We start from the raw sequence: 26,578 nt of genomic DNA, 5'->3' as shown, positions 1-26,578 counted from the left end.
CACCAGTCAGTTTTTTAGAAAGTCTCAGTTTTATCAAGAAGGATGTTCAAAGTGAAAAAGAAGGACTTTTAGTCTCTGAAATTGCCTACCCTTTTTTTCCTTTTAAGTACTTACAAAGTATTGTCAATGGGGAAGTCAGTGGGGACCTGCAACTGTTTGGCTACCCACTTTCTTTAAAATATCTTCTTTTATGCTCAACAGAAGCTTTATTTTATACAGAATTCATATTCTTAATTTATTTGTTTGATTTTGGGGTAAAATATAACTCTGACATTTCTTAAAAGTCTGTGACATTTACTTTTGTGATATGACATTTTACAGAACTCTTGCATCAACACACCTATGAATATTTTTCACTTACTTTGTATTTTCCATTAAAAAGTAAAAATATACAAATAATTGCACTTCCCAAACTTGCCCTCTCCTCAAAAAATAAATAAATAATAATAATAATAATAATAATAATAATAATAATAATAATTACTGAAAAAAAAATCTACCTGCATCCTTGATTTGATTATGTCCTATTGCTTAAAATAAGCCTTTTTTCACTCAGTACCTTTTCTGTGCCCTCAATTCCCCTAAATATTTCAAATTCTTTCACCATAAAGTTGTCATAACATTGTATATAACTGTACATTTGAATGTGGCCCGTAAGCTTAGACAGATCCACTCATACACAAGGCATCTGGTAGGATTTCACAAAACAGATGGACATATTCAATGCAAACCAAGCATTGAGTAATTAGGTAAAGTCTTTTTCCCCTCTTACACATATAGTGGCATGACAGACTTAAGCAACTCATCGTTAGTCATTTAAGTTTGCGCAACAACACATTCATTCAACCTATTGTCATCAGCTGTCTATTGTATAGTGCTGACTTGCTGAACTTGCTTTATATCTCATCTCTAAAGAGACCTGCATTGTTTGTCATTTTTAATTGATTGTAATAAAATAATTAAAGATGATGAAGTGTGAAGCAGCAGCATTAGCCTCATATTTGTTGCATGAGGTCATTATCTAATAGAGCTCACATTTAGAAATGTGCTTTGTCTAAAACCCTGCAGGCTAACCACTCACAGTTCAAACTTGCATGACCTCAGATGAAGTTTAAGAATTGTTAACTCGCATTTAAAGTGAACGCATCTCGGAGATCATCACTCTTGATACCATAAGCATTTTCCTTAGCATGATCATAGTATGCAGTTCCAGCAAGGATGGGCAGTGCTGCCAAAAGAGCTCAAATTTTCATATTTGACAAATTAGTTGAACAGTTATTAGCATTCCCACTCTACACTGTAATTCTTACTAAAATCTTTCAGTCCAACCACCCACGGTTCAAGGTTGCGTGACAGTTAGCATCTACGGCACTCAAATAAGGTCTTTTGCAGTCTGGCTGCAATAACACCCTAGAGGCAGACATCTGTCAGGCTAAACTTGTCCACTGTACCATAGCCGAACTGTAGCTAACATTTGGACCCACCTATGAAACCCCACCTCACCACAAAGACATGAAGTAGTGTGTCATGACCACACAGAGTCTTTATCCAAGCACAGAAAAAGACACTTTCTCCTGAGCACACTCTAAAATATCTCCCTCCATGACTGCCACAAACGTGGCTTTGTCCATGCACAGGGCCATTCAGTACAACCATTGGCTATATAGATTCTAATACGATATGTGCAGCCCAGAGGATGCAATTAAACATCATCTGAAGTCACTTAAGTAGTTTTAATGTTTGTTAATTGTGTAATTTGGGTGTAGAAGTAGTACACATGGCAGTGTTAAGGTACTTGTAGTGCAGTGTAGTTACAAGTAGGAGAAATGTAAGATTAAAAAAAAAAACATCAGTGGCATGCTAGCTGTACAGTGAGTATATAGTCAAGAAACCATAAAAATAAAATTTAAATAACCAATTTTTGCATACTAGCTTAATAATTTTTCAGCAATTTTGAAAAGACAGTTCACCCAAAAAAGGACAATTCTAACCCGATGTTTTTGCAAACCCATTATTCTCAGCCTTAGACGTCACGCCCACAGACCATTGGCTGAACATCTGATGCATATGGCACACAAAATTGGAAACACTTCAGGAGTTTCGAAGTCGTCATCGATTGGTTGAATTATACAGGATTTCCGGGAGATGTGTGTGTCGCGTTCTTTAACGTTCCATCTGGAATAGGGTGACCTGACGTGCCACTTCCCTGGGACACGTTCAGCACATGATTTCTAAATTGCCTAAAATAACCAGGTGTTGCTTGTTTGCGCTGCGCAGATTGATTATTGTACAACATCAAAGTACTGCGTGAGCTATGGAGAGCAATAAGCAATATAGAAATCCTGGGCTGAACCTATGCCCGGAAAGTGGCACGTCTGGTCACCCTAACCTGGAAACAAAGATGATGTGATGCCAAACCCCCTCATGGAAAAAGAAAGCCGTCGTGTTTACAACTGTGGCGATGAGCGCATATCAGGATCAACTAAATTCTGGATTTTTAAAAGTATGTGAAATATTTAAAATTTAACAGCACAGATTTTTTTAAATATGTCCAAGAGTTTTACACTCCAGCCTGTTATTGTGGGGACATTTCCACACTCCTGAACATGACAAAACGGCACAAAACAAGCTGGCAGACTCTCCTCTGTTGACAAACATGGTGTGGTTTAATTCTAGGCTGCATCACAAGTCAGAATTGTACATTGATATTATTCAGAATGGTTTATCCAGTTCCTTCTGTTATAAGATCGGGATACATCATGCTGCCATGGGGGGAGCTGAAGCTGGCCATGGAGGTCTGTGCAGAAGACTTGTCTGGTTCTCGTGGTTTTTGCTAAGTAGTTGTAGAGCATGAAGCACAATGACATTGTAGATTTAGGGTTCATTCCCCCTTTATATGTCTATTCTCATTCTTTCCATTTTAAAATAAGCTACAAAACCAAAATCTTAGATCAGAAAATACAAGGGCAAGTTTGTGCAGGGCCTTCACTGCACAATCGCTACAGCAAACCACCACTAAAAGGTCACGTTGATGCACTTCCTGCCAATGAGGAAGCATCCACAACCTGCAAAATGTGTGAGAAAATAAGTGTGAGAGGTGCTATATCTATTTCCTTCTGAGGCCGCCCACCCTGGCTCTCGCAGCTCTCTCGGTTTGATTCATCACCTGCTTTTGCTGACGTCAACCTGATTCACCGGGTAGCCTAGCTTGCTTGACACCCTGTGGCCAAACCACGCTTTTCCACCAGTTAACTGCAAACATAAATAAATATATAGAATTTCTTCCTTACATAAAGAGGCTGTGTTGTTTGTGTGCTCCTAAGAAAGGTCACTTGGATTAGCGATCGAGTCTTCTCCATTGACATTAAGGAGAGTCCTTTGAGACCAAAACGGGGCCTGTATTTATAACATTAGCATGTTTTCTGATGGAACAGCTGTACAAATGCTCGAAGGAAATGACTTTCAGAATGAGGCTCTTAAAATATAGTGTGTACTACAGTCATGGAAGTTCATTGTTAGCAATGCTGTTTTTATCTCAATGTATGCTTTTAGTAATCATTGTCATTTGTTAGAGTTACCCTGTGCCTTTTTTCTCCCTTTCTCCCGTCTTTTCTGCTGTTGGACGGCTGTGTTTTGATAAGGAAGCTTTAGCTCTCAAACCCGTCCTCTTTGGAGCAGTGTGTGCTACTTGCCCTTGTGAGGTGGACTGTGGCTCCGGTGTTTTTGCGCTGAATGGTGATATTAGCTGGATGCGTATCAGTGCTAGCCAGTACTTCCTGCTCTAATACAATGGAGAGGAAGTCAACTAATAGTGCTACACTCAACGACTTTGCTTTGCTCTTTGAATCCCTGTTAACCTTCCCTCCATCATTTTTGTATGCCACAGCCATGTATACAGTGTGGAGATATGTTACTTTTTTTTAGTTGATAGGGATTGCTCAGAATGGTCAACTAGTTGACTTCTTCAAACAACAACTATTTGATTAGTGTACTTGATTAGTTGATTAGCTTTAACCCTTCACTAGCACTTGTTAGAAAATATATTATAGCTTATATTTATATTAAATGCTTTTAAGGTATAATCAAGTACTTTATATGTGCTTTGGTTTGTTAATCAACACATCAAAATAAAAAAAACCTTTCTTCTTTAAAGCACAACAAAAGATTATTAAAACGTAATGATTTAAAATGTACTTTGAAGTAGAATTTTTAATTTGAAATTATTACAAAGTGCACTTTTACAAGCAGTTAAGAAACACATGAACGTACACTTTATTTACATACACTTAAGTGGTCTTTTATTGCATTATTGTTGTGTTACCTGGAAGTACAGTTTTTCAAAAATATACTTCTAAGATTTAAAGTACACTACAAGTGCATATTCACTACATTCATTTAAGTGTACTTCTTTTTCACAAGGAATGTTTTTAGCAGTGGTGGTTTAAAAGGAATAAATTAAAAGACAACTCAGAAGGTTGTTAGCATGCTGTGCTGACAGTCTAAAATTAGCTAATCATCTTTGGTTAGCAAAGTTGAATAGCTGTTTATCAACTAGTCCATTTTGAAAATATGTGGGTTTTAATCATCCTTCAAATCTATCAACATATTTACCCACATATCGCCTGAAACATACTGATATAAAAATTATATTTAAACTTTGTTTGGAGTACTTCTTGTGCACATTACTTAACATTAAAATGTGTTTTAATGTCACTATTGACAAAGATTGTATGATCTTTGAATAACATTGGCCTTTAAATGCAAGATATTTAAAGTGCACCTGAAATATACTTGCAGTAGTTCCACTTTATCACAATCAAGTATACTTAAGTATATCTTTGGTATACTAAAAGTACAATTGTAGGGTAATTTTATTAAGTGCAGAAATATTTAAATGGACTTGTATTTCATATTTATATTTATTTATAGCCTATATTTATTTTTCACTAGGGTTAGAACCAAACTTTCCTTCTTCCAACCCCGATAAAAAATTCAGATATCATTAAGACTGCCTGCCGTGGGTATTTTGTCTCTGCGAGCTAATATAGGTTAAACTGTAAAACCTGGAGCATGAAGAAGATTTATACAAAAACAAATTAGCTACTAGTTTGCATAACACTAAAGGACTGCCTTAGGAAACCACTGCAGTGTATCCTAGTGGGAGTTTGCTCTCAAATACCGAAAAAGTGCCCTTTGGCAAGCGCATAAAGTGCTCAGCTAAGCTAGCTGACTGATATTGTCTGGGTTGTGTGTACCCAGAATCTTTTTGCAGATGTTAGGAAAGAAAATTGCCAGCAGCCCTTCAGTCATGACAGACCACTCTGTCTTTTCACACAACGTATCAAAACTCTCTGCTTCCAACATCACTTGTGTGAGAACACATTATCAAGCTAAGCGCTAGACTCAGAGAAGGGATACAGACGATCTACTCTTCATGCATTCTGCTTTTCATATTATATAAAGTATGGGGTTTGGGATGCAGAGATGAAGTTCTAAAAGGGAAAAAATATAGATGTCCTCAATAAACACCTGATTATAATTTTTTCAATTTGGTAAAAATTGAGATCTTTAATTTGAATCACTCACGTTATTTATATCAGCGAGGATCATACAGTTCAGCTGGCTTACAGTTCAAAGTTATCATCAATTTACTCACTCTGTATATTAATTTTGCATCGGAATGTTGGTAATTTTTTTAACAGAAAGAGGGATTTCATGGATACCAACAAAAACTATGTTTCTTCCAGGGAAAATGAAGTATAGCAGCGAGCAGCCCCCTCACATAAGAGAAAATTAGATTGAGGAGTTGCACACTGGGAGCTCTATGTAGTAGGCTTCTCCTTGCCCAAAATTCAATTAGTAGGAGCTGACATCATCGCGTGACACAGGTTTTCTTTTGTGACAGCCAGCCATGGCAGCACGAGTGTGTGATCAGCTGGCTCATGAGCTGATGGTGTGTCAGAGTGGTGTGTTTCTAGATGACACTGAGAGAAAAAGGGCACAAAAGATGATGAAGATTCAGAAAAGAAAAAACAGTCATGTCTAAATGTTAACTGTCCAAAAAATAAAGGTGCATTAAATTATTGCAATGTTGTCAGTAAAAGTATAATAATAACAATAATTATAATAATTGTTATTATTATTATTATTGTTATTATTATTATTAGTAGTAGTAGTTGTTATTTTGTTGTTGTTGTTACTTAATACTTGTTATAGTAATATATATTAATATATTCTATATTATAATGATATAATGATACATATCTTAGTAATATGTCTTTAGTTATTTGTTTAATTCTAATTTAAAAAATAATAAAATATAAAATAATATTTGGAATAATAATAATTATTATTGTTGTTGATGATGTTTTTAATGTTGTTGTAAAGTCCTGCGTTTTTAACATGGCTGTAATATTCTGTAATGTATTTTAATAGTCAATAAGAATTTTACGCCCAACTGCTCCCAACCATCCACAAAATCATGCTGTTTCATTTTTACACCATGCACTTTCTTCAGAGGTCCACCTTCTGTTCAGGGATTTCCTCCTGAACTGTCACGTTTCCTTAGCTGCCTTTCCTTGGCAACACATTGCGGTTGCCAGGTACATGAGGATTGTAATGACGATTGTCATTTCCGCCTCTGCGGATGGTTTTTAATGAAAGCAGATATGTAAATACAACAGGACGCCAGGCGCGTCACATTTCCCCATCCACCTCTCCCTCGCAGGGCGTTTAAGAGCTCCACTATTGACTTTCAAAAGTAGGCCAGCGCGTATTACTGTGATTGTGCCCTGTTGGTTAAGATAGCTTATCAAAGTGCAAACACAATCTCGGAAATCAACACAGCATTGAGAAGACACAACTGTCTAATGTGCACGTTAACACTGGAATAGTTATTAAGATTTTCTTCACACACTTTTCCTTATGAGCAGCTTGGAATTGACTACATCACTAGGCCAAAGTGTAGCAGTAACAAGTGTGGTCAATGTGTTTTAAGTATAGAATGCCTTGAAGGCTGACCGATTCAGGGTTAGTTTGTATTTATAAGCACAGTAAATAAGATTAGGCCAACCTGGAGGAAATCAGATGCTAAATCGGTTCTCTTACACCAGCATGATCCAGGATTACAGAGCGTGATCTTTATTTGGAAGGAAAATGAACCCACACTGAAGTCTCGTGTTCCGCTATTGACTGGATGTATTGAGTTCAGCTGGAGTCCAATATTTCATTTCCCTGGAGTGGAATCCGAAACAGAAAGACAGACTAGAGGCCTGGCGAGACCTTGGTTGGAGCTGGTTCTGATTTGGGAAACATTCTGATGCTGTGAGTCAGGCGGCCCCACAGACACACATTCAGGCCAGAGTCAGTCACAAAGGACTTGGCAACTATCACTCCAAGCTGGTTTACTGTCCTATTCTAAAAAGCTTTGAACATTTCACCCCTTTCTGAAAATCACTTGCTATCTTGAGTAGAATACTCCAGCTTAACTTAACTTAAAAGGACATTTCTGTTCTTTACTGTGCAAATAAACATTTTACTATAGAATTAATAAAAGTGCTTAAGCAAAAATACTTCAGATCATGTTTGGACTTTGGTGGCTTCTACAAGTAATGAATTTCCTGTTTTACTACGTCATAAAACCATACTATAGAAGTTACACTTAGCAGGGATTTTTTGCTGCCAGTGACCCCCATAAATGACAATATCCACTTGCCAAGGACGCAGCTATATTTTGATGCTCATTTATATTTTGTGAGTAAAAATTGTAAAACTTATATAATTGACATTTACATTGTTGTTACCAAAAGAAAAAAAGCAACTGGAAAAAATCATTAAAATGTTATTATTATTATTATTATTTTTTTTTTTTTAAATAATCCATTCAAGCATTTTTTCATAACGCTTTTTACAATAAATACTGATCCAAAGGCAGTTTTTTAAGCTAATCAATTTTTTTCTAAGACATTTTTCACAGATCCCCAGTGGACCCCGCAGAGCCCAGTTTTTAAATTTCTGCTGTAGCATGTCTGTGTCAGTAATAGAAAAGAAAGACATGTTACTGGTTACTGCATGGATGCCATTACAATTTGCAGTTAGCACATAGGATCTGTACGGACACCATTGCAGCCATGAAATCTACTGAATTCAGAATAATTCTATTGATAATACATTGATAAATTACCATTGATAATCATTTTATTTGATTAATTGTACAGTCGTACTGTATTGTAAGAAAGCTGGCAATATGCAGCCCAACTTCTGAAGACTGATTTTCAGGTGTGAATTTTCTTTAATTATTTATTCTTCTTCAGCTTCAGCATGCCACTGACAGAATTTACAGGAAGTGCGCAACAGGAAGTGGCAAGCACAGAATGCCTGCATAGTGCAAATCTTAGAGAAGATTGTTTCCATGTTAGTGCTGAACACCTGCCACTCATTCTGACCTGACCTGGCACGCTAGAAGATATTTGCACTAGTGTGTCAGTGTGTAAGGATAGAGAAAGAAAAAGTTTGAGTGGAATTTCTGCTCTTCTGAATCTGTGTATGCATGGCAGGAAGAAAGAGTTTGTGTGTTTACTTTTATGTGGCAATAAATCAATGTCTCCTTCTCTGCTGAGTACAGTGATATACTCACGTGGGTGTCTTATCTGTCCCTGTCTCTTTATAATCTCTGTGCAACTCGCACTGTTTAAAGGCAAACCCTGTGCCCCGTTTCAAACTGATAATATGAACGACTGGCATTGACTGCTTGCAGGTTTGTCTGGGAAGAGCTGAATAAAATGCCAAACAGCTGAACGATAATTCTAAAATGGACAGAACTTGGCACAGACATTGTTTTTGTGATTCCAGTCTTGTTGCCAGCTCAGGGAATTCCCTGATGTGCTAAAAGCAATGTAGTTGCATAAGAAGTAGAACTGTCAATCGATTAAACATATTAATCAAATTAATTACATAATATGGTGAGCAATTAATCAAATTAATCACAATTAATCGCATACAATCAATATTTGATTAAAAAAAAAAAAAAAAAAAAAAAAAAAAAAACTAAATATATACATACATTATCATTCAAATGTTTGGGGTCTGTAAGCCTATTATATTTAGAAGGTTGCATTTATTGAATAAAAATACTGTTGACCAGAAATGTTACTACAATTTAACAATAACGGTTTTATTATTCCAGGCTTTAGTGTGATATGTCCCTTCAGAAATCTTTATAATATGCTGATTTGCTGTTCAAGAAAAATGTTGTATTAATGTTAAAAAAAAACAGTTATATATAGTTATATTTTTATTAAAACTGTGATACTTTTTTTCAGGATTCTTTAATGGAAACCTATTTATATGAATATTTTGTCTGTCACTTTTGATGAATGTATCCTTGCTATATAATATAATATAATATAATATAATGTATAAACGAAGGCATAAAAGTGCATTTTAATTTGTCAGTCAAATTACATCTACATGTACGATTAAAAGTTATTATGAAAAAAAGTTTTACATTTTTTTTTTTATTGCAAATCAACACAGTGTGATGCATACTCAAAAAGTGAACAACTGAACAACATGACAAAAAAGAGTCATTGAAAAGTGTCATGTCTAGTTGGGGATGTGGAACAACAACAACTGAATATGAATGTTGTATCCCAACACAAAGTTACAGTATTTGTAAAAGCGTAATACATCATAGTAGCATATTAGTGGTCATGGTAGACATGACGTCCTAAAAGGCACAAGCAATTTTTTGTAATGACAGTTATTTATTTATTTATTTTTTGTTTTTAAGTCAAATGAGATCACCTTCTATTTGTGAAGCATTTACAGTTAATTATAATTGTGTGATTATCTAAAATTATGCATTAGCAAGTGAGTAATAAATATAGAAGTCATTTCTTTCCATGAAATTCCCCACAAAAGTACCTTTTTATTTATTGTCATGTAACAATACTTTACTGTATACTGTCATTTTAAAATTTTTATCATAAAACTTCCAGTTTTTCGTCAGGGCTAATGCTTTGGAGCATTTGGGTTCTTTTCCACCTGACTGCTTCAGATCTGGTGCTTGGGTTATACTTAGTACGTGTGAGACCTGCTGAGCTAGTGATGAGCTAATGACAGGTCTGGGCGCTCTCTCTGTCTCCTGCTAACCGCACTCACACATTCTTGATGTCTGTCAGCAGAAAGTAGCGCTGCCTACACCAGACATGACCCAACAAGAGGCCAACGCTCAAAATGAATGCATAATTAGACCCTCGTTTTATGCTGGACTTTGCCTTTTAAAGGAGACATGACAAATGAGTAGTGTGGAGGAGCATAACTGCATTGTTCTGCTTCTGCTTTCCTCCTGCACAGGTGTCATGGCATTCGCTCCCCCACGGCTGCATAAAACTGCTTTGAAGTCCTGTAGGAATGAGGTTATGTCATCACACATTGGTGTTATTTGTTTTTAGTCTTTTTGGCATCTGATTATTAAGAGCAGGCTGGAAATAGTCTTTTGTGTATTTTAACCAGAAGAGAAGCTCTCACATGTGGCTACATCTGAGTCATACCGGCCTTCTTTCTGCTGTCTTTTCTTGGGGAGTTTTCCATTTAAGAGCACAGAGGACGATTATAGTGGCATTTTAGTTCTGCTTTAGAAGTTGTTCCTTGCTTCTGCAGGACAACAGGTTCTGTCATCACATTCAAGTCAGACTGCAAACCCACAAATTAGATGAAACACAATTTATTTTGATTTTATGCTGATTCGCCAACTTTAGTATGTTGCTTCGTCATGAAAATAATTCGGCTGAACCAGTGTTTTGTTTAGAATTTATTTAGATAATTTATTTTGTTTATTTAAATAATTTATTGTTTTGTTTTTTGTTTTTTTAGTTTAAATTAGTTTGTATATGGTTTATATGTACATTCCAAAGTTCATATGTGGTGAACTCTGACCTGCAAATTCGTATCATGTGAAGACGTGTGAGCAGTAGAAAATCAATACGTCATGGCGTATTCTCTGAATTAACAGAACATAAACAATAAAGCCCATGGAAATATAAATATCATATATTTTTACATTTTGGTATTATTTTTAATTAATTTAATGTAATTATTTAACTTACACATTATCTGGTCATCTTTGTGTGTCTTCTGAGCAACCCACTTTGGGTTTGGGCATTGCATTTAAGCATTAATAGTCCAATTTGAAAATTGTTTAAAAACTTTTAAAGATCACTGCATTCAGTTCCATTCCATTTCTCTCAGTCTAACTGTTTTTGAACACAAAAAACACATCTTAATGCTGCTTGAAAGGTTACTCCACCCCAAAATGAAAATTTTGTCATTAATCACTTACCCCCATGTCATTCCAAACCTGTAAAAGCTTCATTGGTCTTTGGAACACAATTTAAGATATTTTGGATGAAAACTGGGAGGCTGCACCACATGGATACATCTTTTACGTTATTTACGCTTTGATTTGAACTAAAACAGCATATCCATGTGGTGCGGCTGACACAGAACAGCGTACACAGTTTGCGTCCAGCGGATATTCTCAAAAATGGTGTTACGGTGACACAGATGAGAAGAATTTTTTTTTCTTTGAGTAAAAAAAGTATTCTCGTTGCTTCATAAAATTCAGGTTGAACCACTGATGGCAGAAGGACTATTTTGATAATGCCTTTCATACTTTTCTGAGTCTTGACAGTGGTATTTACTTGGCAGTCAATGGGACAGTCACAAGCCTGCCGGTTTTCATCCAAAATATCTTAAATTGTGTTCTGAAGACGATCAAAGCTGTTACAGGTTTGCAACGACATGAGGGTAAGTGATTAATAACAAAACATTTCATTTTGGGGTGGAGTAACCCTTTAAGAAACACCTATGCTCAAAAACAGCCCAATTATATGAGACTTTGAGTTAAGGTTGACTAATCAACTAATTGTTCAAGCAACCCACCATCTAATCAGTTCTGAAATTTCATTGTTAAAAACTGGGTTTTGATTCCCAGTGCTGATGCCTTCAGTAAATCTTGGATGCTTAGAGATGGAATGAGAGGGGAAGGAGGGGTCGCAGTCACAGAACAGTGTGGCCTTTCAGGCTCCTTGGAGGAAGGGATTGAAGTAAGGAGGGAGAGAAATAGAAATGGAACTCTGTGTCCTTGGCTTGTGGACTGCCCTGAACACATGACCTCCATCTGCCTGTGCAGCTTACAGTGACACGCATACTCACTCATACACACACTGTTGCGTAAAATCTACTAGCATTTTAATGTATACTTCAATAGATACGACCATACATCTAACCAGAAATATACTTTTTGCAAGTATGCAGACACAAATGCTTGGTCAGCGTATTGCACGCATGCATACTTGGCAGAATCCAACTTCAGTTGGGGGTGATAGAGTTACTTTGAAATATCAGCACTATATTATTCAGATAGCCAGTTCTAAACATGTTAACAGTTTTACTGACTTCAACTAACTTGCTCAGAAAGGCTGTTGGTTTGTCCACCATGAACCTTGAAAAATCCATACAACAGGCTGTTGAATTATTACAATATAATGCACCCTGTGGTGATGATGCAGCAATTATAGTCTCATATAATTGCGCTGTTTTGGAGTATAGGTGTTTATTAAGATGGGCTTTTGTGTTCCAAACCAGTTAGACTGAGAGAAATGTAACTGAACTGAATTCAGTGATCTTTAGTTTTTAAACTATTTTCAAATTGGACTATTAACGCTTAAACTGGTATAATTATCAAATAAAAAGTAATTAAAGTATATACTTATTTACCTTACATTTGTAACTTCATCATTATATACAGTGGGTACGGAAAGTATTCAGAGCTCCTTAAATTTTTCACTCTTTGTTATATTGCAGCCATTTGCTAAAATCATTTAATTTCATTTTTTTTCCTCATTAATGTACACACAGCACCCCATATTGACAGAAAAACACAGAATTGTTGACATTTTTGCAGATTTATTAAAAAAGAAAAACTGAAATATCACATGGTCCTAAGTATTCAGACCCTTTGCTGTGACACTTATATATTTAACTCAGGTGCTGTCCATTTCTTCTGATCATCCTTGAGATGGTTCTACACCTTCATTTGAGTCCAGCTGTGTTTGATTATACTGATTGGACTTGATTAGGAAAGCCACACACCTGTCTATATAAGACCTTACAGCTCACAGTGCATGTCAGAGCAAATGAGAATCATGAGGTCGAAGGAACTGCCTGAACTGCCAGAGACAGAATTGTGGCAAGGCTCATTTCTGGCCAAGGTTACAAAAAAATTTCTGCTGCACTTAAGGTTCCTAAGAGCACAGTGGCCTCCATAATCCTTAAATGGAAGACGTTTGGGACGACCAGAACCCTTCCTAGAGCTGGCCGTCCTGCCAAACTGAGCTATCGGGGGAGAAGAGCCTTGGTGAGAGAGGTAAAGAAGAACCCAGAGATCACTGTGGCTGAGCTCCAGAGATGCAGTCGGGAGATGGGAGAAAGTTGTAGAAAGTCAACCATCACTGCAGCCCTCCACCAGTCGGGGCTTTATGGCAGAGTGGCCCGACGGAAGCCTCTCCTCAGTGCAAGACACATGAAAGCCTGCATAGAGTTTGCTAAAAAACACCTGAAGGACTCCAAGATGGTGAGAAATAAGATTCTCTGGTCTGATGAGACCAAGATAGAACTTTTTGGCCTTAATTCTAAGCGCTATGTGTGGAGAAAACCAGGTACTGCTCATCACCTGTCCCAACAGTGAAGCAGTGAAGATGAATGCGGCCAAGTACAGGGATATCCTGGACGAAAACCTTCTCCAGAGTGCTCAGGACCTCAGACTGGGCCGAAGGTTTACCTTCCAACAAGACAATGACCCTAAGCACACAGCTAAAATAACGAAGGAGTGGCTTCACAACAACTCCGTGACTGTTCTTGAATGGCCCAGCCAGAGCCTTGACTTAAACCCAATTGAGCATCTCTGGAGAGACCTAAAAATGGCTGTCCACCAACGTTTACCATCCAACCTGACAGAACTGGAGAGGATCTGCAAGGAGGAATGGCAGAGGATCCCCAAATCCAGGTGTGAAAAACTTGTTGCATCTTTCCCAAAAAGACTCATGGCTGTATTAGATCAAAAGGGTGCTTCTACTAAATACTGAGCAAAGGGTCTGAATACTTAGGACCATGTGATATTTCAGTTTTTCTTTTTTAATAAATCTGCAAAAATGTCAACAATTCTGTGTTTTTCTGTCAATATGGGGTGCTGTGTGTACATTAATGAGGAAAAAAAAAATGAACTTAAATGATTTTAGCAAATGGCTGCAATATAACAAAGAGTCAAAAATGTGAGGGGGTCTGAATACTTGCCGTACCCACTATATATATATATATATATATATATATATATATTTATTTAAATTAAATTAAATATATCTGTCAAGATAAAAAGTATTTTTGGTGAATTTAATCATTTATAATATGTTTTTGGAAAGTCACACCACATGATATCAGGGCAGTTATATCACAGTGACATTTCTGAGTTTGTGTTAATCATAGAATAAGTGTATGAAGTCATTGTATATATTAATGTAATTTCTGAATAAATGAATAGATCTTGACAAAAAAAAAACACAATAAAAATCATGTCCCATCATTGAACCAGTTACTGTACTAGCAGGGAAGAGCAAAATAAGATGTTTTTTGAGCTAATGCCCACGATATTGCCCTTTGTGGCTACACTGAGAATGCAGTGTGTACTCACGCCACATTATAAATTATGATGAAGTATATTTCTGAAACATAGATTTATGTAATAACACATATATTCAAAGAATTTGAGTTTACATGGGTATAGTATGTACATTATTTTCACCCTAATTTCACCCTTATGTATTGCATGCTATCATATGCTACACGTGCAGTGCTTAGGTTAAAAATAACAGGCTATTCCTTTTTTAAACTTCTTTGTTTCTTTAAAGCTTTATGTTCTCTGTATATGATTTATAATTATCAGGCCATGGGGTCATGATTTACAGTGACATTTTAAGGCATATTTAATGTCTAGATGTCCATTATTTAAGGGGGCAATGGAGTGGGCACTGATTTGACTGTAGTTGAGCTTTTGGGTTTGTATCTGTGGTCTGTAGGGCTTTGTTTATTCTCTCTGGAGTGAGAATGACTGCGGCTGGATCTGGTGCCAAACAGAAGTCTGCCAGAGGAGGAGTGCAGTAGGGCAGCTCTCTCTCCACCCCCAGCTTGGCTCTGTGGCCTGGCATTCCAATCCGTTCCACACACACACACACACACAGAAACTCAGAGGCTCAAATACACAACCACTGCTTCCTGAAAGACAGGAAGTGAGGCCGGCTTCCTGTGACAGTCCTCTTTCATGTGGTCACTTCCTGGTGTTTGGCTCTTGCTGTTGACTTTCTTCATTGTTCCTGCAGCAGGGGCTTCAAATTGTGTGTATGTGAAATGAACTATATGTAATAGCCGTACATGCAAGAGTATGTTGACATATTTGTCAGAGTTTGCATGATTATGGACGACTTGGAAATATCAGAGAATTTTAAATGTTTGATTCTCTTGAATTTTTTCAGACCTAATCTAATCCTAATAATCTTAATAATAAAATCGTCAAAAGCCAAGGGAAAGTTGTGGAGATTGTTATGCTCAGCTCATTTAAGTGCTCATTGTTAGCCAAACCTATGACAAAGAAGACAATACGCATTATTTGGTCACAAAGATGACCAAATAATGTGTATTGTGGTGGTGCACAGTCTGCAGCAAAAAATAAATAAAAATATATATAAGCGGTCTGTGGAAGATGTAACTGAATTGGATTGTTAACCACAGTAAAGAACCATTTACTTCTTTGTTGGCAATACACATGCAAAACAAATATTGCTATTTTATTTATTTTCATTGTCTTAATTCACTGATATAAAATATTTTACTTTGAATGTAATACAGCATAATACCGAGTCACTACAGTTTTATGATAGTAAAACTTGTAGCAGCTATGGTACTGTGGACATCATACAATAATTTATTTTAAATGATTATTTATTTATTTATTCATGAATTTATAACTCTAAAGTTATTGTATTAAAGGTATGTTGAATAAAAATATATTACGATATGAAGTGACTGAAATGTGAACAATTTTTTAGCACAGCACAATACACCACATTTTAACTTTAGGCCAATATAATGACATGATTCAGTTGCATGGATGACACATTGTGTTCTTACTTGATCATAACATTCTAGAAATTGCTCAGTTTTATATAATGCCGTCTCATTGTGTGTACTGTTATGGTATTTGTGGAATGGCAGTATTGTTGCGAACCCAAGATTATAGGATCTTCACACAACAAGAGTGATGGTTGGGTTTTAGTATCCAGAGACAGGAATGTGGATTGGGACACTGTAGTTCCAGAAGAGATAGGGTATTAGCGGGCTAGCTATGATTACGTTTGAACTTTGAACACAGTGATTAGCTGGAATGTCGAAGTTCCTGTGTTCTACCGCCACTAATACATCAACTATTGTCAAAACAGTCTAAAAATGTGTCAATTGGGAAGGAAGCTGCAGACCTGCACACAGGATGAGCGTGCTTTGATATCATTTGGGTTCTCTTTGTCGTTTTTTGGCCGTTTGTTCTCATAGTTTTAGGGAGAGATTCAACTGCGGTTTGGAGGAACTCAGTTGGCTTGTGCTATTTAGAGGACACAAACACACAGTGCAGCAATCAACAAGATAAATGGACTCTCTCATAGCTCCAGTTTGTCATCATTCCTAGGTAGCGTCAGAGAAGGAACTGTCGTTTCAGTAGTTCACCGCTAGTGCACGGACACTTTGATAACACTCAACAGGAAGTGGAGGAGTTTGGAGCCACATCCAGACGTACTGCTCTGCGAGACTGTTCCCACTCAGAATGCAGTGTTCTGTCCTGGTATTCCCCAGACCCCCGGGGCTCCCATTCTCCAAAACCTCTCCATATATCCATCAGTGAATCTGCTTCTAATGTGGTTGTGGTTAAATTTGTCACGCTATACATATTTGTGGACTGGCCAAGAGACATGACATAAAGTTGTGTTTAAAAGTCGTGATGCTGTTTTCAGTTCTGCAGTTTTTCTGTTCAAATTTGAGCCAGATGGACGGTTATAGCTAGCGGAGCAACATTACTTGACTTGGTAATGTTCTGGATCATGTGTGCATAGCTCTGAATTGTTGTAATTCATTTGATTTTCAGACTTTGCTTCGCTCTGTCAGTGCTGACAAACATACTATACGTCATCATAGGATATTATTTGTAGTTATTCTGATAATTTCCCCTTTTTGGACCATGTGATGCATACTGCCCACAACAATGGTGAGAGGTGTTTCCAATTGGCTCGCTTTGAGCCTGTGTTTTTTATGCCTTTTTAAAAACTTTTATACAACTTTTAATCAAAAATGTGATTATTTTAGAAATGTAAAGTGGTTAAACCATGGAGTAAAAAGTACATGAATGTGAAGTAAAAAGTATTAGACCTATCTTAATGTTTTCAAAGTTAACGTTTTTAAACATTTTTTTAACTCCCAAGATAGCTTGAGTATAACTTTTTTTGTAAAAAGGTCAAAATATGTGATAGTTTTAAAAACATACTGACACGGTCATAAAGGTGTGCGGGGCTCCTTTCTGTGATATAATTTCCTTTCTTGTCACATGACCAACAAGATGGCTTCCTGCATGTCGGTTACACCACACTGACTTTTCTTAATCTAAAGGCTGCATCCTAGTAAGGCTGTATATCTCGGCTGCAACATCATCAAGCTCAGTCAAAGATCATCACATCTCACAAGGATCCTTGGGAGGCAGCCTTCCTTTCCCATCCTTTGTTATGTGTATTTTAAAGGATGCATCAAGTGTATCCTTCGCATCCTCCAATCACCCATTATCCACTACTACACATTCTAGTTCACAAAAAATAATTGGCGGAAAACGAGTCAGCACTGAGCTTGTCCAATATCATTATCAAATTCAAAACAAAAAAAATGTGATTGGAGATGAAAGGATTATGTTTGTTGTTATAAACTGCTCATGATGTAAACTGCTGGGAGACCACAGATGGATGTCATTTGCTGTATTGCATTAATAGAAAGTGTATATTTTAATGTCAATAGTTTTTATTTTAGTTTTAGAATTAAATGAAAAAAAAGAAATGTTGCCTTAGCAACCTACTAAAATAAAATAAATGTATTTTTTGTTTTTTGCTTTACAGCCACTATAGGATTTATAGGCTAGATTTACCAAAATATATAAATAAATAAATGTGTCTCTGCATGTGCTTCATGAAGCTTTTAGTTCACAAACAACCGCAAAGACCATCTTAAGCTGCCATCACATCCTGTAACTATCCATTAACAACTCTAAATTAGACACAGGAGGCATTAGGCCAGCATTTCAAAAATCCCCCATTTTCCACCTCTCTAGGGAAAATGGTCCTAATGATTGAGATCACCATGACAACATAAGGTAATGCGTCTATGCCAGGCTGAATGTTTACCTGTGTTTGCGAGACACAGCTCAGATTATGGGATGTGAGCTCATCAGAGTGAAAGAAAGAACATAATTTTTACTACACTAAATTTGCCCTAGTGCCACAGCTATTCATTGGCAAGAATAGAATAACAGGGACAGAAATGGCTGTTTTGGTGGTCATTGAGACAGTTTGCTTTTTTCGTGACACTGTATGTTGCTCATTAAGTCATAGCATGTGGCAGTGCATTTTTTAAATTTATTTTTCTTTTATAATTTTTGTGTTCCTATAAAGGAACACATGTCATTAGTTAGTTAAGGGCAGAAGCTGACCCGCTCAAACCAAAAAAAAGTGATGTTCTGAATACATTACAGTGTTTATGCTCTGGTGAAAAATCAGCTTACAAACAGCTTACTCATAGTTGCATCTGCACATAAAACTGAGAGGATACATGTCATCTTAATACCTTCAAATCAGTTCATCCACTTTTAAAGGAAGAGGTTCTTTAAGACAGATGTATCATCATTAATAGTCTTGGAGCTCTAAACTTGAGGATTATACTTAAAATAGGAATGTCCATTGTCACTAAAAATAGAATTGTGTTTTCATGATTCACAGCAAAGAATTGAAGGCATTCTCTCATTCTGTTTGAGTGAACCATTGAGAGCAATTTGTAAATATTTGCAAGAACATGTTTATAAGAATGGCTAATGTTCAAGGAAAACTGTTCTCAATTCTCTTTTGAATGACAGAAAATGATGCATATAGGTGAAGGAAATGGTGAGTGGACGAAAGTAGAGGTGAACAGAAAAAGGGCCTTAATAGAAAACAGCTGCTGTGAGGATTTGCACTCTGCTGATTTACCGTCAGAGGGGAATTTACGGGAACAAGGCAAACTACGAACATAACACTCACACTTTTTTCTCCTCACTCTCTCTCTCTTCCACAGAACTCAATCAGACACAACCTGTCCCTACATAGCAGGTTTATCCGAGTACAGAATGAGGGGACAGGTAAGAGCTCTTGGTGGATGCTCAACCCTGAAGGCGGCAAAAGTGGCAAGTCTCCACGACGCCGGGCTGCCTCCATGGACAATAACAGCAAGTTTGCCAAGAGCAGAGGGCGAGCAGCAAAAAAAAAGGTAAAAGCTGCACACCAGACCTCCTGCAATCTCTTTAATAGCAGACACTATATATTTGTGTTATGCAGTTATTGTCTTACAAGTTGTTCCGTTTATCTCTAACTTTATAGCTGGCTCTTCAGGGTGGGCCCGAAGGGGGCGCAGACAGCCCAGGCTCTCAGTATGGCAAGTGGCCAGGCAGTCCGAACTCCCACAGCAACGATGACTTTGATGCCTGGACTGCCTTCCGTCCCCGCACCAGCTCCAATGCCAGCACACTGAGCGGCCGTCTCTCACCCTTTATTGACGACGAACTTGGCGACTCTGACGTCCACATGGTCTACCCAGGCCCTGGGTCAGGTGCCAAAATGACTTCCACTCTCCCCAGTTTGTCTGAAATGGCTGGATCTCTGGGTCACAGTGGCTCTGAGAATGTGATGGAGAACCTTCTGGATAACCTCAACTTGCTGTCACCTAAGAACCCATCAGTGGGGTCCACAGTAGGGCCTGGGTCAGGATCCAACCAGTCCTCGCCCTCTTCACTCATGCAGGCCAGCCCTGGTTACTCCCCTTACAGTTCCCCAGGTATGGCTGCGGTCAACCAGCAGACCCAACAAGACTATCGTAAGTGTCTCTATGGCCAGGCAGGAATGGGTAGCATGTCCCCAATGCCAATGCAGCCTCTGCAAGAAAGCAAGCCCAGTTTTGTTTCCGGCCCAGGAACTATGGGCCAGTTTAACTGCACAGCAGGGCTGTTGAAGGAGCTTCTTACATCTGATGGCGAGCCTGGGGATCTCATGCCCTCAGTGGACACCGTTGTTTCCCAGTCAGCTGGAGGCAGTGGATGTATGTTGCCCCCCTACAGCAGTGGGCGGAATGAACTTATGGGAGGTGGAGCATCTCACAGTCATGCCCTCTCTCATCCGCACAATATGCATGGACAAGCCACATCTCTGGCATTGAATGGGCGATCGTTGCACCCTCTGACCGGGATTGGTCACAGTGCCGCTGCAGGACGCTTGGGAAGTGTCAAGTCAGTCATGCAGATGCAGTATGGAGGCTCCAGTCATCTTGGAGGTGGGCTTCCTCCTTACTGCAGTGTCAACAGCAATGGATATGGGCGCAGCCCTGGGATGATGCCCCACCAGCAACAGCAACACCTGGAGAAGCTGCCCAGTGATCTGGACGGGATGCCTGTGGAGCGATTTGAATGCGATGTTGAGTCCATCCTGCATGACACGCTCATGGACGGAGAATCACTGGACTTCAACTTTGACCCCATGGCCACCCAACAGGGGTTCCCACCTCACAGTGTAAAGACCACCACTCACAGCTGGGTGTCTGGGTAAGAGCTACTTTTTTTAAACTTAGAATATTGCCAACAATATCTGAAGTCTGTAAACTTTTCAAAATGACTTTTTAAGTAGTTTTGTAGAACACACATTTAAACACTGAAGTGTGAAGTGGCTTCTGGGCTGTCAATGAATTTGACGTTTTTTATTTTTGCAGGTAAAAAACTCTCAACTGGAAAACAGCAGCTCTGAGCAGCTGCCCACACGCATCCAAACCCTTCATCAGGGAACGTAGCCCCCATTATTTTTTCATTTTCTTCAGTAGAGGCGGCTGAGATACGACCTCGCACTGCCAAGCACACTGGCTCAGTACAGAGCTAAATTGCAAGGACGTTTTCCTCAGACATTGGGACTCACGTTCAAACTAAGTGCCAAACCAGGTGCCTGTGCTCCATAGCCAAATTGACAAGCTTTATTTTGCTGCCTTCTTCTTGCTGTAGAGAATCAGTTGTCAAATCAGGGCAACAAAAACCTGAGGCCCTTACATCTGCTGCAACACAAACTTATCAGTGTCCACACCAATTTTCAATAATGATTTTACAGCCGCATTTCCATTAAGGGCAAACTGTGATAAGGTATAACCATCAAATCCAAAACCAGGCACCACACCTCAAGTTCATTTGATACACCTCAGAACAGTGACTCCCAAGGTAATAGCTCATTCATTGTTGTGTTGCCAGTGCAAAATCCTACTCTGTAAATTTTTGCTGATGGTAACACATTCATGCTGTGCTTCATGGAGACTCCATGATTGGCCTTATTGGGAAGAAGAACTGGAACGGCGGTAGGCAGGGGTGACTGTAAATAGATTTATTTAGAAATAGTCCTGCACACATATGACCTTGAAAATGTTAGGGAAATTGTTGCAGACTAGTTGAACTACGTCACATACAGCACATCATTACACTTTCATTTATGTCTTGTAACACTTTCATTCTGTCTCAGCATATTTGACGTAGGGCAGATGTACTACATTTCTAAAGAGTGTGTTACTATTAACTGGTGTACAGAGAGTTTACACAGTAATATCAACAATCAGGGCAACAGATTTAATGTTGTTTTGTAAATTTGAGAGAAACTGGACTTGACATTTTACATTTTGGTAGGCTTACATGGAATAGTGTTTTCTCATCTTAATTATATACATCTTTCTGCATTTCTTGTAAATACATAAAATATATATTTCAAAAACATATAAAGTAGAAATAAGAAGGTTATTATATTAAGAAGGTTTTTTGTTTCTTTTGTATTATCACAATTCTTCTTATTGCTGTGTATTATTGGCTTCAGTTTGAGATTTTTTTATTTAAAGAAATAGTTCACCCAATAATAAAAAAAATATAATTTTCTAAAATATACAGAAACATATTTTTTTCCAAACCAATTTATTTATTTCATGAAACACAAAAGGTGACATATCATGGCTGCTCTTTCCCATGTAATTAAAATGAATGGAGACTAATTCTGTCAAGTCTTTTGAACTACAAAAATGGCTCATCACCATTTGATGGCAAACACCATTGATTTTTTTGTGTTATTTTGCACATCGTATAGCTTCATGTTTGTTTTGGAGGATTTCACATTTTGATTGAACCAATCCATTTTTTTCATTATATGGAAAAGAGCAGCCAAGACATTATTAAACAAAATTCATTTGTGTGTTATGGAAGAAAGTAAGGAACACAGGTTTGGAATGACAGGAGGGCAAATAAATGATCCCAGAATTTTAATTTTGGATACATTACTTCTTATAAGCTGTTAATAGTGCTTTTTTTTTTTGAGATTTGTTTTTTTTCCTACAATGATTAGGCCTGTCTTTGTTGTGACCCATATAAGAGCTAAATCCCAGGGTATGACACAACCTCAAAATTAAAAACAAACAAACAAATAAATAAAAAAAACTGTTGTATTTGCTCTTCATAACTTCTCACAGGGCTTTAAAGCCTTTAACAGTGGTTAATGTAGTTTAGAGCTACAGCGCTAAGTGACTCCAATGCCTTTGCCACTGTTCTGAATCTGTTGCTGTAGTAAAGCTACAGTTCTCTGCTTTTAAGAAACTGTAGAGACATTTTTTTGACAACATTATTTGGCTGAAGGAGAAGTGGTGTGATTGTATCATGTTATGGTGTATTATTTACACTTGTATTATATTTCTATTTTAATTCACATCTCTCTCAAGCTGCAGGCACTGTGATGTATGTTCTACAAGTTTGTGGTGATTTTCCAAGTCTGTGGTGCCTCAACTTTTGTTTTTCATTTCCATTTTATTTTAGTTTCTTATTCCCTTTACCATGAATTTCAACAGTTTAGGCTCCTTGCACCCATATGCAATACTACTACAATTTTTCAGATTGGCCAGCACAAATTACAGCTATCTCAGACAGTTCATTAGAGACTTGAAAATGCTCGAAATGGTTGCTTGAGTAGTGTTGTAAAACAAATATTGAAGACATTTTAGTGCTTTGGAGAAAACTAAGATATATTCAGTTCTCACTATTGGCCAATTTTTAAATATTAAAATGCTTATTGTTATTAGAGGTGTTCTTTTAGAGCGCTAACGCTTTTTTCTAACTAGGTGGAATGTGACAGAGCAACAAGCCACAAGTTACTCATTGGTGTTTTGGTTTGTGTTCCTGTGGCTTCCTACTGTGTAGCCCTACCCACTGTGAAATCTCCTAGTGGGTCCACAATCCCAGTCTGCATAACTCTATATGTAACATCAAATATGATTGGCTGTGCCATAATTTTCACTTTTTAGTATGGACAGACAAATTTGTTGTCACGCCTGGTTGGGACACATTGAGATTTAGTCGTGAGAAGAATGGCAGATGTTTGTCCCTTAAATAGTTTGCATCATTAAAATATTATTGTTAACCTCTGACCCACACTGCCTCACTCAGCACAGGAAAAAGACCAGATTACTTTGTGCCCAAGATCATGAACATGCGTTTGCTTGTGAATTTAGCAGGTGACCCCACCTATGCACATCCATGTACTTTAATGATTATTACAATTATTGTCATCTCCAGTATGTTTTTACGATGACGAGATATTTGATATTTCATGTTTGATAGAGCTGTGGAGTCATTAATGTCACAGATGTTAGTTCATAGTTCTGAAGAATATGAAGTATATTTAGAGAGTAGAAGATAATTTACATGCACAGCTTTTTGTACACTGTTATTCTTGTATTCAGCAGCAGTTTGTAAAAAAACATGGACAATTGAAAAAGAAAAAAAAATGATAATTGAAACAAATTTGGAAGAAAATGTATCTGTTTTTCTTCAGATTGTGGAGTTTGGACCAATTTTTAGTGGAAAAAAATATATAAATTAAAATATTGCACTTTGTCTATAGATGTAATGAGTTCTAGAGAGGTGAAAAAAGTGAAGATTATCTATTTTGAAACAAACTGTTACATTTCTTAACTTATGTACAGAAATGATTTGATTCACAATCAAAAGATGATATAACTAAAGGTGCAATTTGTTTATGTAGTTGAGAAAGTAATAATCTATAAGAGAGAAATGATATTGTTATGCTGACATGCCAATACTGACATATGTATATTATATCTTCATTCTTTAAGTTTGTCAGCAGTGAGCAAACAGTTTGTTGTTGAAATGTGAGGCCATAGTGCTCTGATGTTGTTCTTTATGCCGATGTTGTGTTTGTATTCCTGTACAAGAAACATGCTGCCGCTGTAAAAAGCCATGTGTATATAAATTATGTTATATAAAGAAGAATCCAATGTGACTGTGTCTTTTTATTCATTCACAAGCAAGCTTTGGAAGCTTTGGATGCTTTGATGGCTTGTGGGAAATGTTAAAACCAATGTCTAAAAAGTACAGTAAAGGTATGTGACAAACCTGGAATGAAAACAAATTATTTTGATTATGAAAAAAAGTAAAACATACATATTTAAGTTTATTATAACCTGGAATATCCACATATTTTGACAGATTTATTAAGTGCACACACATGCTTAAAGATGTTCCTCTAAGTTAGTAGCACTGAAAGAGTCGTGCCAAATGATCATCTGTCAGATTAGGTCATTTAAACCTTTAAATAAAAAATTTCGTCTCAATTTCTTTTTCATAACTCTGCCAGGGGATGAGATAAGTACTTAAACATTGAATCAAACTTCATTATATGTCTAATAACATGAGCTTCATGAGCTTGCAAAGCCATTAAAATGATCATTATTAAAGCGCAAATTCATATAAAATTTGAACATATAATTTTTATATTTACCTTTGACTTTTATACTTTGCTTTGAACCTGTTTTACTTTTTAATTTTTACTTTTAATTTACATATTAATGCAGGAGGATTACTGTTTGACTTTTGTATTTAAATAACAAAAAAAAAAAAACTTTAAATATTAGTTGAAAATATTACAATGAAATATTGTGAAATATTATTACAATTAAAAATAACTGTTTTCTAGTTGAATATGTTGTAAATCTTTTGTAAAAATCTCTATCTAAATCTGTGTCTAAAGGTTGTTATTTTTTAAGGTGTAAAAATTGTTTGGTGTGGCTTTAAAGGAGCCGCTGGAGATTTTTTTACTAATAAATTCTAATCAAGGTTTGTAAAAAGTGGAGCACATTCACTCTTCTCTCTGAAATAGCCCTCTGCTTTTAGTCAGAATGAACTCAGTCACCCCATTTCAGGCTTTGGGTTCTTTCTGGCTCCTCCTCAGCACTGAGATGTGATCAGCTTGGGGGTTTCTGGAGCCAGATGGTCCTGTGGAAAGCAATCGTGTGAAAAGCAGTGGGGATCTTTGTCCTGGCTTTGATAGTAAAGAACGCCAGGAAAAAAAGTGCTTAACTGGCACTTTTTTCTCTTTGCACTTCTCTCCAGGTCTGGGTGTTGGATTTCTATTATGGTTCGGGCTTCCAGCTGGTCTGCATCACTAGAATGATCTTGACATTGTGCCCTGATCTCTCTGCCTTTGGACAACACCCAGCCAACAGAGTTATCTGGATCCAATATACGGTTTATCCAATATATATTTCTTAAGATCCAACAAGAAATTGTAGAACTGCCCAGAAGTACCATTTCTGAGAGGGTCACTCAAGGACTCAAGGACTAGGTTCTGGGAGACAAGCAGGTGGTAAAGCTCAATGCAATATGAGAACTGGCATTTACAATACTACTTTTTCTCACAGGTCTCCTGAGTTTTGACTTGCTCTCCATCTCAGTCCTTTGTGTAGCAGTGTGGTCCAGCGTTCTCCTTAAACTGTATGTGTTGACAGAAAGAAGAAGGAAGTGCGGGGAGGAGGGACACCACCCCGCTGAAGGCCCCTCATGAGCAGCTCCTGTGGAATGCAGTGCGTGTGAGTTTTCCGCGTATGTGCGGAAGATTGGTGTGGACGGCAGCCAACTGCATATATAGCCCGTACATTACAGAGGGCACAAGGCAAGACAGGTTATGTGAGGACATATATATGTGATGCTGGTACAGTCTGGAGTCTTTTGAAGTGGTTTTTCAGGTTCTTTTCAACAACCTTCTGCATTATTGAGCAAACAAAAAGGGTTGCTTCTTTTGGCAAAAAATGAGACATTTCTCATTTCTTGTTTTTTATA

At 37.3% G+C, this 26,578-nt stretch overlaps 1 protein-coding gene across 2 annotated transcripts in view; it reads left to right on the top strand.

Moving 5' to 3' along the window:
• Positions 1–24,743, top strand: part of foxo1a (forkhead box O1 a) — a 41,873-nt gene extending 17,130 nt beyond the window's left edge. Inside the window, exons 2-4 of one of the 2 annotated variants that reach the window (XM_051129392.1) lie at positions 19,465–19,656; positions 19,767–20,980; positions 21,145–24,743. In XM_051129392.1, coding sequence (XP_050985349.1) covers positions 19,465–19,656; positions 19,767–20,980; positions 21,145–21,148 — 1,410 coding nt within the window. In that variant the 3' untranslated portion in view covers positions 21,149–24,743. Of the gene's footprint in view, positions 1–19,464; positions 19,657–19,766; positions 20,985–21,144 lie in introns of those variants that run through there. The other variant, XM_051129393.1, reaches the window with a different exon arrangement.
• The last annotated feature ends 1,835 nt before the right edge of the window (positions 24,744–26,578 follow it).

Source organism: Labeo rohita, chromosome 15 (assembly GCF_022985175.1).
Source record: "Labeo rohita strain BAU-BD-2019 chromosome 15, IGBB_LRoh.1.0, whole genome shotgun sequence".
NCBI classification, from domain to species: Eukaryota; Metazoa; Chordata; class Actinopteri; order Cypriniformes; family Cyprinidae; genus Labeo; species Labeo rohita.
This window is presented reverse-complemented; position numbering and strand designations above follow the sequence as displayed.